The sequence below is a fragment of the Pocillopora verrucosa genome, chromosome 11, assembly GCF_036669915.1.
Source record: "Pocillopora verrucosa isolate sample1 chromosome 11, ASM3666991v2, whole genome shotgun sequence".
NCBI classification, from domain to species: domain Eukaryota; kingdom Metazoa; phylum Cnidaria; class Anthozoa; order Scleractinia; family Pocilloporidae; genus Pocillopora; species Pocillopora verrucosa.
This window is the reverse complement of record NC_089322.1, coordinates 4,310,872-4,325,195: the sequence shown is the minus strand read 5'-3', so window position 1 is coordinate 4,325,195 and position 14,324 is coordinate 4,310,872. Positions and strand designations below refer to the sequence as shown.

The window sequence follows — 14,324 nt, the reverse complement described above, 5'->3', positions numbered from 1 at the left end:
TAGAATACAGGGCTGATAAATTAAACATGAAGTTTCTTGGTTATCAGAATGTAGATAAAAGTTTTGTTCATTTGCTTTTTGACCGTAAGCTGCTGGATTTAAGCGACAAATTTTATCGTCTGGAGGATCGCGAGGCGCCGAGGTCAGGTGCAGCCTGGTCACGTGATACAACATGCCGTTATGGACCACCGTCCCCTTTCCTCTACTCACAAAGCACGAGAAGGGGCTGGTGAGAGAAGCAAAATCTGCCATATTTGTTTGCTTTTTAACCCTTAAACTCCCAAGATTTGATTGTTAATCCTCCCCTCTAGCTGTTACACATTTCCTTGTAAATGAGTCATGAGAATTTAGTGTTACATCAAGACTACTAATTCCTACCCGATAAGTTTGACATGTTGACTGGACAATGTGCGGAGGGAGAAGTTACATGTTAATCACCTAAAGTTGCTGTGAGATGATTAAGTGCAACGACAAGAGGAAAAGTTTCAAGAAAATTTATATTTCAAACAGCCGATACAAAAGATCTGTACGAAAAGAAAGTGCTTAATTTACAAGATGGGGTTCTTCAGACCCTTCACAGCACTCTTGCAAGCTTGTATCTCGCAGACTTGACGGCGCGTGCCCCTCCGTCAATAAGAGCTTACCCGCAGGCTAATTGCTACTTTTCACCTTCCAAAATATTCAAGTAACCAATGCCTCCTTCATAAGTAAGCCCTTAGAATGAAAGCCTTCTTAACTTGAACCGAGATGAAGCCAAATCCTAGCAACTCTTACAGCATGAATGAGAAAAGATGCAACTATTTCATATAAACCCAGTCAACCCCAAAAGGAGTGTGTGACTGGTATAGTGCCGAAACAGTTCTGATCTAAGGTTATTCAATCGTTCTCGTGAAGTAAAAGATCACAGTGTTTGAATGATGAGCTTTCGTTTCTTGTCGTGGATGAATCTGTTAGATGTGAACATTGGGCTCTCGTAGAACGATCCCAAACTAGTGATATTTATTTGCCTGACCTGTGAAAGAAAAGGAAGAAATTTAAGATCGATTACCAATTGCAACAGGATAAGCCTGTACTACATTCTCAGTGAGAGATGCGTTTAAAAGTAAAGCGAACGATAGACTTTGGGCCGGTTATTCAAACAAAGTTTAGCCGTTTTTTAACCAAACCGCGTGTAAATAACCAGCCTTTTGAGCTTGGAAAGTAAAAACTCTTTCTCAAACCTCCGCCGTTTTTTGTTCGCATCTCCGCTGACTACGGGCCTAGTTCAGGCTACAACAGACCTCAACGCGATAGCCTTAATCAAGTAACAATTGTTGGATTGGTTCAAGTGTGGATATCTGATGGAAACACACACTAAGGTCGAAACAACGAAGTTTTCGAGAGAACTAGAGTAAAATCACAGTGACAAATAAGAATGAGGGTAGTATCACAAGTTGCCTATGAAAACTTAACATAAGAACCTGTAACCAGCCTAAAGCGCGGGAAAACTTGAGACCAGGACGCGATAGGCGCTAATTTTGCATTTGATTGGTTGAGAGGATGACGTGAGTTTTCTAGACCAATCATTGTACGAGGTGAAGTAAGACCCATGACAAACCGGAGTAAACGAAAAACAACTGAATTCAGCGAAGCTTACCCTGTCTGTGAATTCGTCTTCTTGAATTTCAATCACATCGGGTTCGCTGCGATATCGACTGCGGGAGAAGGTATATTGTTCTTTGGCCAACTGCCTCAGTACGAACAGGAGTAACTCATTATTGTCACGGCGATAAGCCAGATACTGAGAGAAAGCCTGTTAAAACAAAGAAACAACACAGCTTTTGTCAGAGTTTCCTCATTAAAATTTGCAATAAAACGCGCGAAACATTGACTGAAGATTCCCATTTCGTTAATCAGCACAAATGTCTATTAATGAACCAGTCAGTAGAGAAATCAGTTTAAGTGTGGCGGCAAAGTGGCGTCTTTAGCGGGAACTGGGCGTACACTGATATCAGCGGATTCAATATGAAAGCGGCAACATGGAGAAATCAAATAACCAATCAGAACTGAGGATAAATAGATCATCTTCTCTGAGGCATGGTGGGATTGGTCCTATTTGAAACTCGATTGATCTGATTGCTCGAAAACATCGCTCTACCACCGAAATTTATCAGAGTGCTTTGGAGGGGTAGTGAGACCAGATTGAAAAAGTTAAACGCATTAAAAACGAAAATGCCACCTAAGAAAATGAATTGAAGGAACTTGAGCCACGCTTGTGTCAAAAGTTTTTGCGTCTTTCTTTTGTCGACGAACAGAGTGTTAAATTCAGCATCTTTTACAATCAATCTTCACAAAACGCTTTCAAAACTGCTGATCTCACAAGTGTACAGGACACTTGTAGGAGATGATTCTAACATATGGTAGAACTGCACTTGTCATTTGCGAATCTGGTATACGACTTACCAAAGCAACGAACTAGCCTAACCTCGATTGGTGAGGTGGCAAAAACCGCGTAAATCACAACTTCTCTTTCTCGCAAACTAAGTTGCGTAGGAAGTTTTAAACATACCTTTCTCATGTTCCTCATAACAGAGAACTTCTGGGTGTCGATAAAGCTCTCCAACATGACTCTAATTGCCATGTTGACGTCATCTTCGGTGACGTATTCCCTCAGGTGCATCTTCGCGTGTCCTTCAGCCATTCTGATCATGGATTCGATATGTCGCACAGTTATAGGGATAGAACCAGTGGCCTGAAACGTTTAAATTCATTTCTGTCTAACAAACTGCAATTTCAAATTCAAAGACTCAAACAACTTTTCGAATTTTTTTAAGACCACTGTTTTCGCTTTACGTTCTAAAACCTTTCATTCCCATGGTCTTTTTAGTAATTCTCTTTACTATTCGAATTATTCGGATAATCGTCTATTGATATTTTTTTAATTCTCACTACTGGTCTGCTTGATTCTGTATTGATATCGAAGGGAGAAATTCTGCCTTAATCACTCGTGGGAGTTAAAGGGTTAAGGTTACTAGGCAAATCAAATGGCCCTTACAAGAGTGCAGTTACCAATTCTCCAACGGCGCTTATGAAAAGTTTGGCCACGGAACAGAGAACTAATGCAGATTTCACTCCGTAATCAAGCTCTTCTTAAAGCTTAGAGAAAAATCTTGCCTCTCCTCGACTTTTTTTCAGCATCAACCCTTTTCGCGGGTCATAAAAAATTGTTTTCCAAATTTCCACACTTTTCCTAAGAATCAAAGACGATGCGAACCGGTTTTAAAATAACACATGATAAAATTTTGTCTCACCATTGACTCCTTTCTTAATTCAGCAAACATTTTGGCGATTTTATCCTGGTCCATGTTGTGCAGTTTAGGGTTAATCTTCTCGCGCGCATATATGATGTACTTTTTCAGCATCTCTTGCGGAATAGTCTCCTTTCCACTCAGGGGAGAAATCTGCAATAAGAGACAAGGAATTTAAAACTTACAACTGCTAAATATGATGACAGCAGCTCTCAAAGAAATTGCAACTAAGAGGTCCTAAGGAATCTGCATATCGACATCTCTTTGAGTAGCGTCCGGGAAGATCCTTTTCACTGGGGCTTCTCCGCCCGTGGGAAAGTATGAGGCCTCACGCGACGCGAGCCAGCGATAGGTCAGCTGGGGTTCTAGCACTGATTAGTGCCACACCTCCAGCAAACTTCTCCCCGACTGGTCTCAAATCTTTCCGCGAGCGGTGAAACGAGCGTCCTGCCAACTCGCAAGCTTCCTTTAAGTCGGAAAAAAAAAGAAAACCTTCTAACAACAAAATGCTCCCCAATGATTTAGATTAGGACAAACAAGCAAGACGGCTTCCTTACTGGCATTCAATGCATTCTTGCCAAGAGCCTCCTTACCACGCCAGAGAGTGAATTTCTCATTAAAAACTCGTGTTGATCCAACCTAATGTCCCTCTAAGCATGGCTTAGTTAATTCTTGTTGAACTAAAGTTATGATCTACGCGTACCTCTTCCGTGTCCTCGTCATCATTCTCCTCACTGTTCACGGCATTTGGATGATGCTTCACGTGACTGTTCACGACAAACCTAGCCAACATCTCATCCTGCAAAATCACGCACAAAACTGAAGTACAAAACGCAATGACCTAACATGGCTAAGGACACGTTTATCTTATGAGATTTTGTGCATAGGAGTGTCAGAGGCTTGTGACGAAGCCTTTCTGGGATAATTTTCTCTATTCTATATGGAGCATCCAACCGTCAAATTGTTAACAAAAAGAATTATATTGAATTTTCTTTGAAAGCTTTCAGATCTGAAATCAGACTTCACACTAACCCTGGGTTATCTTAACCCAGCTTTGAAAAACCCAGTGCAGATCTATTCAGTACTTCCCCGTTCTAGGTACTGCACTTTCCCTTGTAAATGATACAAGAGGTTGGTATCATGACAAGATGACACCCTCTTGCTGATCAGTTCACCTTTTCTCATTACCTATTTGCCCCATAGTGTTTTGAAGTTATAGGTCTGGAAGAATTTACATGTTCATCAACTACGGGAATTTAAGAGTTAATTTACCTGAACAGGATCCACTGTATCTTTGACAACACAGAGAATGTCAAAACGAGAAAGGATTGGCTCAGTCAGATCAACCTATTATAGCAGACAAGAATGTAAATGATAGTGTATAGAGGGTTGCTAAGACCCAAGGTCAAAAGTAAGCTAGCAATGATTCATGGGATCCTGGGGTTGCAATTGTTTTTTTTCTATAAGCAGCTGTCAAAGGTGTAATGGGTAGCTGTGCCTGGAAAAGGGTGGGGGGGGGGGAGAAGAGTAAGGCAACACTCAAACACAAGAGCATGCCCACAGTCTGAAGGCAGGCCATAAGCAGCTGAAGAAAGAAAAACCACAGATACCCTCACATTGTGTCATCAGAGTCCTCTGATAGCAGATTCTAAGGGAGGGTCCAGAGAGTTCTATCCGCTCTCCCCCCCCCCCCTCACCCATCAGACCCATCAGACCTGTAAGTATTTATACTTCTTGTTTGATACCAAAATTCTTCCAAAGACAGGATGGCATATTACTATTCAACTTGAAGTATTTAAAATTAACTTATTTTGACATATTTCTTGGCTTCTTATGGCTCTCAATTATGAAAAAAAAAAAAAAAAGATAAAAAAATTATCAGAATCACAACTGGGACCCTCAATCAAAAATTCCTAGATCTGCCCCTATGCTCTGCTCATCAACCAACCAAAACCAGCTCACACTCTTAGATAAGAGGCATTATGGAGGTAAAGTGTCACACCCAAAAGTGGACTTAATTGCAAACCCCTCAGAGTTCAACCACAAAATAGTAGACTACCATTTGGCCACAATCTCAAGGGTATATTGTAGGAGTCTGCAAGTGGAGCTATTACCTTGTGAGGTAAAATTAAGGCTTTCTCTTCTGAAGAAATAGTAACTTACATTTTCAGCAAAAGTCATGGATGGATCATAACGCCCACCAATTGGATTTGCAGCAGCTAAGATACTGCAACGAGCCTATAAAAAAACAATCACCAGAGAAAAAAACCTTAGTAAGCAAGATAAGAAACTCTAAGCATAAAAAAGCACTTTTAAAATAAAGCTCAATTATCCGATTGAATTGAAAGTTTTTTAAATCACCTGCAGTGAGGTCACAATGCCAGCTTTGGAGATTGATATGCTCTGCTGTTCCATGGCTTCATGAATACTTGTACGATCTGCATCATTCATCTGTAGTAAAAAATCATAGAAATTTTGGATCATCGCACAAAAAGATTTTCTTGCATTATGCTGCAGTCTTAGCTTAATATGCTACTTGCAAATGGACATTTGCTTTTACACATGCATACTGTAAGGCTCGTCTAAAGGTTAGATGAAATATCCAGATAGGTAACCAGTTAACCATCTCCACTTAATACTTATGCCACTTATTGCCTGCCCTGGTTAAGATTGTGGCCAAGGCAATGAGCAGGTGGGTGTGAAAGCACTAGCTGCATACAAAACCACCAAAGAGAATGCAGCAGAAGAGCCCAAAATTTCTGACAACTTTCTGGCTTGGATATCATTTTCAAAATACTCAAAATCAGCAGGATCATTAAATTCTAAGATATTACATGTGGAAACTTATAATATTACATGACTAGGTTCCAACGAGCAGGGTTAGGTATTCCATGCCAGCCCAAATTCTACTGCATATATGTATGCATGAAAATAGCTTTGTGCCTTATTCACGAAACTCCACGTTTAGTGTACTAATGACAGCCTTCATCTAAATACTAGTCAGTTGATAGCTAACCAAAATTGGTCAACCAACCCATATCCATTGATCAACAGTTGACTGTGGGTCGATTATCAGTTGTTAAAAAACACCCAAAATATTGTGCATGCCTTAGTGAGTCAAAAAACTACTATTAATTTTACCAGTTAACTTAAAACAAATTTTACAGAAGCAATAGATGACATTTTCTTAGGTTTAGATGCCTAGTAGACCATATGTGATATCAGTGAAACACTTAAAAATTTTGTGAATCACCCACCATGAGATTGTGATTGACAAACTTTTCCCATGTTCTCTCGAAATCTCATGTGAGTTAATATGCTGGCAATTTGATAAATATTGAGTGCAGTCTATTGGTTATTAATTGGTCAATTGATTGACTGACTATCTCTCCATAAACAATCAATTATTGACCAATAACTTAAACCAGGCTTCCAAGAGTACACATGATGCTAAACTCCCAGGTGAACACTTTGGTTAAAAATAAAAATTTGTGCTTAAAAAGAAGTGCACATACTTTATCAAACTCATCAATCAAACAGACGCCTTTATCAGCCAACACCAATGCACCAGCCTCAAGCGTCCACTCTTTAGTGACCGGATGCCTCTGAACATATGCTGTCAATCCAACAGCTGATGCACCTTGACCAGTTGTAAATACTGCTCTCTGAGCTGCCTTCTCCACATATTTCAGAAACTGAGACTTAGCTGTACCTGGATCACCGCATAGAAGGATGTTGATGTCACCTCGAAGTTTGTGCTTTCCACCTTAAAAAAAAATATATTGCCCAAGTTAAAGGAAATCTGCAGCTACTTACCCAAAATCTTTGAATGTTTTGATACAATTCAGTGTTTTCAAACAAAATTTCAGGCCTATTGACAACATACATTGCCTGGACTAAAGGAAATCTGGGCACTTCTGAGTTACCCACAAAAACCTCTGAATGTTATAATACAATCTGGTGCCTTCATACAAAATTTGATGTCTACATATGATATATTGCTAATATATATTGCCCAAGTTAAGGAAATCTGCAATTATTAACACAAAAATATCTGAATGTTATGATACAATCCAGTGTTTCCATACACAATTTCATGCCTATTGAAATTCTTCTACATAGATATAGTTTGCGCCCGCAAGTAACATTTCATTATACAGTCTAATCATTTGGAGGAGGGGAGGGGGGAGTTCTGAAAAGGACTCTTGTCCCTTGAAGTAGCTGATGTTTGAGGAGAAATTGTCATCAGAGTCAAAAGGTTGTTTGTTCTAAGTCTGGTTCCAGCAAAATTGACCTATGAGTTTTCTTGGAAAAAAAAATAAACTGGAAAAAAACTCTTAACTTGACTCTGATCATAACTTCCCCTGAGGTTGTTAGAGTCAGAAAGTACTCCTGAAAAGAATCTTTTTCAGGACTCCTCTCAACCTAGATAATCAGACTATACAATGTTTAAACATAAATCCTTATCGAAAAAAAGCAGGAAAAAAATAAAAATACACTACGACAGCTCAGATGTTAAGTATTAGACACACATCCAATTGATATAGCACTCAGTACATTTATGTCGACCAATAATGCAGATAATTTCATAGTAATGTAGTCCTCCATCCTTACCTGGATCTTTGGCCACGCCTCCAAACAGCAAAAGAGCAATCGCTCTCTTAATGTCATCATGACCATATATGGATGGTGCAATGCTGTTGATAATCTAAACCAAGACAGTGAATAAGACTTTTAAGCTACATATGTACCCTATCCCTCAAAACAAGTCCTACCAAAAGATACAAAATTTATCTTTGGTAACTCTAAGCATCTGGAAAAATAAACAAATTAAACTAATTGTACCTTTTCACCAATTCTCTCCTCTTTTGACAACTCAATGATTGCCTTGATATCATCATCAGTCAGACTTGTCACCGCTAATTTGTCATCCTGTTTGGTGATGTAATTGGCTTCTATCACTGTTGCAAACACTGGAAAACCGTTTGAGCGATTCAGGCTTGTGTCGTAGTTTATTCTGTAAATTCCTGTGAGTTCCTGCAATGATGAATATGATAATTTGAAACAAAGAAAAGGCAAATATCACATGTTGAGTGCACTTAAGTCTAGGCAGTAGACAGGCCTGACTAGGGAGGGAGGGGAGAGGCTACTGGGATACTGATTTACCAGATTTTTTTTACACACGAGATACAACTGTACCTATCCAATACACATAGTTGAAAATAATAAATAGTTGAAACTGTCAATAGCAGAACTGAGGTTTTATGTGGCTCTTACAATCTCATCTCCTGGTTTGCAACTGTCCACTAGATCACCAGTAAGGATGACATCTTTGTATCTTGGAAGTCTGCCTGCGGCAACTTTACTGGGGCTCTCTTGAATCTTGATTTTTTGGAAGTTCTGATAAATAGTCTGTAAGAAATGGAAGTAAAACACTGCTAACCAAAATTCAGGAAAAAAAAAAACACTAAAATCTTAGGCAACACAATGTGCTTAAAGGCAAGGTGTTAAGAGGACAAAATCTTGTCATCGATACAATATCAGGTTCAAGTCGTGCGGCCAAGAGGCAAACAGTTTTCACTGCTTATCCCTGGTTTTTGAGGCATGAGGAAGCTGGAAATAGATCTTTTCCCACCTCAGTGGAAAGATAGTCTACAATAGGTGGCTCCCCAGCATAATTTCAAGTTCCTGATCACATCATACCTGATCCATGTTTATCTCAAAAGGTCCGCGTGACTGACACTCTGGGCATGACCCAGGCTTCACCTCCTGATTGGCTGATTGGTAGAAAGGCCCCAAAATAAAGGAGCACTTCTGACAGTCATACTTCACCATACTGAGCTGAGGAAGGATTCCAGTGCTACTGGTGACCACACCACAAGTTCGGATTAGTTGGTTCACATGTAGTTGCCTGGAAAATAGAAAAAAAAACACTTGCAGAATGTTGAAGACTGGTTGAAGAGCTGAGCATCTTAACTGAAATTTTATTTCATATGTGTATCACTCCAGGACGATATACTAGATCAGTTAAACCCACCGTTTCCCTCCCACCCCTCCCCCAACCATTCCATTCCGTCAATTTTTTTTTTTCTGATTGTTTTGCAGGTTTACCATGGATAACCCTGAGTGGAGAAAGAACTGCAAAAACAACAAAGGACTTATACCAAACCTCTCAGCCCTGAATCTAGCAAATGAAGAAAAGGGGGAAAATTTCTGAAGAAACTGTGGTGCTGTATAGGGGAGGGGTATCACACAACAATTTTGTTTTATCAACTGAGTTGATAAAGTAAATCAGCCACCATTAACGGCAGATATTAATGGCATCATTCCCTCTGACAAAGGGATAACTCTTCACAGAGGCTGATTTACATTTTCAACTCATTTGATAAAACCAAATTATCCTAAATCTAGCACCTTAACTCTTGAGTTGACAGTTATTATCATAGCTTTGAGATCTTACAAAGTCTCGTAAATTACAGATAGGACTAATTAAACAAGACCCCCCTCTCCCAGGAAAAAAAACCATAACAAAACAAAAAAATTATTGATACCTTAATGATCGAAGTTCCTCCATCAAAGGAAGATCAGATATTCTCACATGAATGTCACTTGTTATACGATCGTAGTTTGGAAACATGGCAAGAACCACTTCCTTTGCACCCTGAATTCAAATAATTAAAAATTAAGATAATTACCATACCCAGCTTGAATTGACACAAACTAAAAAGGTTTTGACCATGAACCAAGACCAACTTTGAACTGCCAGAGATTGAAAATCAAGCTAAAAATTCTTTCAATTAATTTGCAAGGAAAATGAGGCAGCTATTTTCGTTGTTTAACCCTTAAACTCCTGTGAGTGACCAAGACAGAATTTCTCCTTACAATGACACTTCAATATCAAGCAGATAAGTGATGAGAATATAGAAAAATATCTATTAGCAGATTATTGGTGGATTCAATACCAAGTTCTCTGAACTAACATCATAGGAATTGTATAGCAGACAGTAAGGAGAATTACTAATGAGATCTTGGAAGTGAAATAGTTAAATATTACTTATGGTGTCTGTAGTGAATCTGAAACAGAGGAAAGTAACTCTAACCAGTTGAAAATCATTTTGATCTGAAATTCAAACCAACTATACAATCATGAGGACATTTTTTTTACCTCGTCAAAGATTTGCAGGACTTCAGATGGGGCTTCAGGAAGAAAGTATGCCAGAACTTGCTGCTCATTGGCAAGAATGTTGTAATCAATAACAAGACTTTGTTTGTTTGCTACAGACAAAAAAAAGAAAATTAAAAATTAACACCATGAATGCTTTATTTCCTTAGAGAATATAAGCTAATTTAGGTTTTGAACCCTGTGATAGTATTATGCCACAGACTGTTCATTAACAATTTTTATGATTTTCTACTGTGTAAGAAGTGTAAGTGAACAGGTCACAAAAATAGGGATTGGTACAGGATTCAGGTTTAGTTCATTTTGTAGAGGTGAAGCAGCATTTTACGCACAGGAAGATATAATCTTAACCTTTAAATGGTCTAAACTGCCTACCATTGACAAGCATCTAATTTCTCCATACAGTCAAACCTCTAGAGGTGAAGCAGCATTTTATGCACAGGAAGATATAATCTTAACCTTTAAATGGTCTAAACTGCCTACCATTGACAAGCATCTAATTTCTCCATACAGTCAAACCTCTGAGTCAAACAATAGGGTCATGAGAATAAGGAAAATGATCCTCAACTAAAAATGCTCTTGATTTTAAAACAACCTCTCATTATCAGTGCCATGCCAAATATATAGAGAACAGAATGGAGATTATGCATTTTGATCTGAAAGGATTGATCACAATTACCTTCACACATCTGCGAAATTTTCTCTCTGTACACACTTTTTCCTTGGTCATCAACAAAGGAGCGCAGAAACTGTTTAAATCTGTTCTTGATCTCAAGGCGTGGAGCCTGCATGGACACCCACTCGCGAACAGAATGTCCTTTCATGTCTTCAAGGTTTTCTATGCTTTCAATGAGCTATAAAGAGATAAATGAAAACAAAAAATGGGTCAACTTTATCATTGACAGATTCATTTGAAACTGCTAGTCCTGTAGCTTTCATGGTATCCCACAGGTGTGGATCTGAAGCCAGACTGTTCTAGCTTTTCAACGCAATCTTGGACTGACTGACATACATGGCCTTGATCTTGTGTAATGGATAAGTGAATTAAGTCTCACAGATTGACTTGCATTATTCTGCTTGCCATGAGTAGATTTGTTGATAAATTATAACCATCAATTAAACAAAATGATTAACCAAAAATCAGAACTACAAGAACCTCCATTTGATGTCTGTAGGTTTAAGTAGACATATCATGGGATTTTGTTAGACAAAAACAAAAATATCCCTTCCTAAGCTACATCAAATCCACTTTACTAATACTTAATTATAACTAGAAATAATTTTTAGTAAGGTGTTGATCCCCTGTACCTCATCTTCGTCTTGCATGTCACCATCAGCAGCCCTTTCTGCCAGTCTTCGTCTGCGTCTTGGTTGTTCCTCGTCTTCTTCATCAGTTTCATCTATAAATGAGTTAACCCTTTCACTTTCAGAGGTGATTATCATGTAATTTCTCCCTACCGAATCCATAAATTGTACAGTAAACAGGTAGTAAGAATATTGAAACTTATCAGGTAGAAGTTATTATCTTGATCTAACTCCAAATTTTCATAACTAATTTACAAGGAAATATATAGCAGCTAGAAGGGAGAATTAACAATCAGATCTTGGGAGTTAGAAGGTTAATGTTATGAATGACATTTTTTTTTTTTTTTTATGAGCAAGCCCTAAAATGTCAGTTATGATCATTGCCATAAGACCACAATCCTCACCCTTCTCCCCTTGGGGGTGTCTGGAAGCATGCTCTCTCAGGAATAAATTTGAAATATAGAAGCTCAGAAATATAATTTTTAGCATCAAAAACAGTGCTTACCAGTTAAACAGAGAGTGGCAAGAGCTTTTAACAAAACCCAGATCTCACAAGTTCTATTTTAATCTCTCCTTTGTAAACAAGTAAGGACAAAACTTTACTTCTATTACAAAATAAACAAAAATATCAAATATTCAGTCAATACCATAAAGAAGTCCCCTATGAAGTCTTCCTCTTGCAGCAGCTTCTTCTCTGTCCCTCTTCCTCATGAGACGCTCAGCTTCCTGCCGAGCTTCTGGTGTCATCTCATCAAAGTCCTCATCATCCAATGCAGCAGGATCATAGACATCAAGGGCTGGAATTGGACGGTAATCTCTGTTCATTGAAATAAAAATGGCATTAATAGTTTTCACATCTCAACCTCTTAAAAGGTGTAATTTATGGCAAACAGTATAGAGAATTACTATTTAAATCTTGGGGTGAAAGGGTTAGAATTTTCCCTTAACTGCACACAATCCTGTCAAATCTAGCAAGGCTCTCAGTACTGGATTAAATTCTTACCACTCAAATCAACAGATCTAACTGTGAAAATTCTAAAACAAGTTCAAAGAAACTTACTGTTCCATTCGATCACCAAACAATTCTTCCCCTTCTTCCTCCTCTCCCACATCATCGTTACCAAGGACTGCATCTGTTTCATCTTCAAACGGTGGCAGATCCCTTCCTGGACTTGACGTCAAGCCATCTGCTCTGTGAGGACTGCTGGGTACACCAATACTGCTTGAAGATTCCTATTGAGTTTTAGGAAAATACTGATAAATACGCGAACTCTCGTTTCTGATTCCCATCATTTTCATCTGAGTTTGCGAAGATAATTTGTCTCGCGACTCAAAAACATGATCTGAAATTTCAATCAAAGATTCTCTTTCTTGAAAAATAATTTCAAAAAGGAAAGATCTGTCAAAGGTCTACGACAACTTGAGCGCGAAATCGTACAAATGAAGCCTCGACAAATTTTGTACAATTCGCTCGCTACAATAAGACCTAGTAAAGAAACATTCGTGTACTTCAGGCTCATTTACCCTCTACCAAAGCGATTTCATCATGGAAAGTTGGACGAAGCCAACATCAAAAGCTGTAAAGATTTAAATTCTGAAGTAATCGATCATGTCTCCGCATGTTGTGAATTTGAATGATCGATCGATAGAACTCATTCTGCAAGGAGAAAGCATGCTTGGTAACTGTCTCAACAACGATCGAAGTGGTTACAGACTAAGATATCTGAACTTTATATTGCAAAAGCAATGAAAATCGACGGTAAATCAAGAGAAGGAGGCTTTGCTTTAACGAAGTAAAATCAATTTTTTCTGCAATGAACAGCTCACTTACCGCCATGCTGTCGTCTTCTCCGGCTGATCTGTTCACGTGACACAATTTTCCCGCGTTTTTCGAGCGATAATGAAATCGAGGCAAGATCGATCAGCTGACTCCATGGAGTCTATTCAGAGAACCTTGAATCCGCAAAGAGTTCACGAAACATTTAGGGCACAAAATTTTTAACGTTTTTTCAAACCAGTCTTTTGCAACCACAAAAAGCAACAAAAACTAGGAAAATAAAAACGCTCGTAAAAATACTTCCACGAATTATGGCTATCTTATTTTCTCGCGCGTGTAATGGTTTTCGAGTAATCAGAACAAGCGCGCCAATTTCAGGCGGGTAAACTCCAGAACAACGCTTTCCAAAGCCGCTTTTCCATCAAAGGCGAAGGCCGTAAGTTCGTAACCTCCTCGTATCAAACTCTTTCCCCAGTGCGACGAACATTTGTTTTTCTCGGTTCCAGGTGTACGCAACCACTTACCCCACGTAATGCGCATGCTCTCCGTTACGAATTTTCAAAATGGCGTACAGGTCAAAGAGGGAAATTAAAAAAACAAAGCGATTTTGCAATGAATTCTCAACATACACCCTCGTTAGAAAGGCGAATCTACGGAAGAAAGATACAAAACTGTATGACATTGAGATCGATATGATATTAAATCGATACCGAGGGCCCGTTTAATTGCCTTCCACCATGATTATTAGCTTTCTTAACAGCTTTCTGAAGACAGA

The 14,324-nt window shown here is 38.7% G+C and overlaps 1 protein-coding gene across 1 annotated transcript; it reads right to left on the bottom strand.

Annotated features, from left to right (window-relative positions):
* Positions 1-478: 478 nt before the first annotated feature.
* LOC131777901 (DNA replication licensing factor mcm2) lies at positions 479-13,657 on the bottom strand. The gene is made up of 20 exons (XM_059094264.2): positions 13,604-13,657; positions 12,833-13,005; positions 12,420-12,589; positions 11,776-11,867; positions 11,147-11,321; positions 10,453-10,562; positions 9,839-9,948; positions 8,991-9,198; positions 8,565-8,699; positions 8,133-8,324; positions 7,902-7,995; positions 6,803-7,053; positions 5,649-5,738; positions 5,451-5,525; positions 4,560-4,634; positions 3,991-4,086; positions 3,291-3,440; positions 2,549-2,731; positions 1,637-1,792; positions 479-1,012 (listed from the first exon to the last, which is right to left on the bottom strand). The coding sequence occupies exons 1-20, from the start codon at positions 13,607-13,609 to the stop codon at positions 902-904; spliced, it is 2,652 nt and encodes an 883-aa protein (XP_058950247.1). The 5' UTR covers positions 13,610-13,657; the 3' UTR covers positions 479-901.
* Between the last annotated feature and the right edge of the window lie 667 nt (positions 13,658-14,324).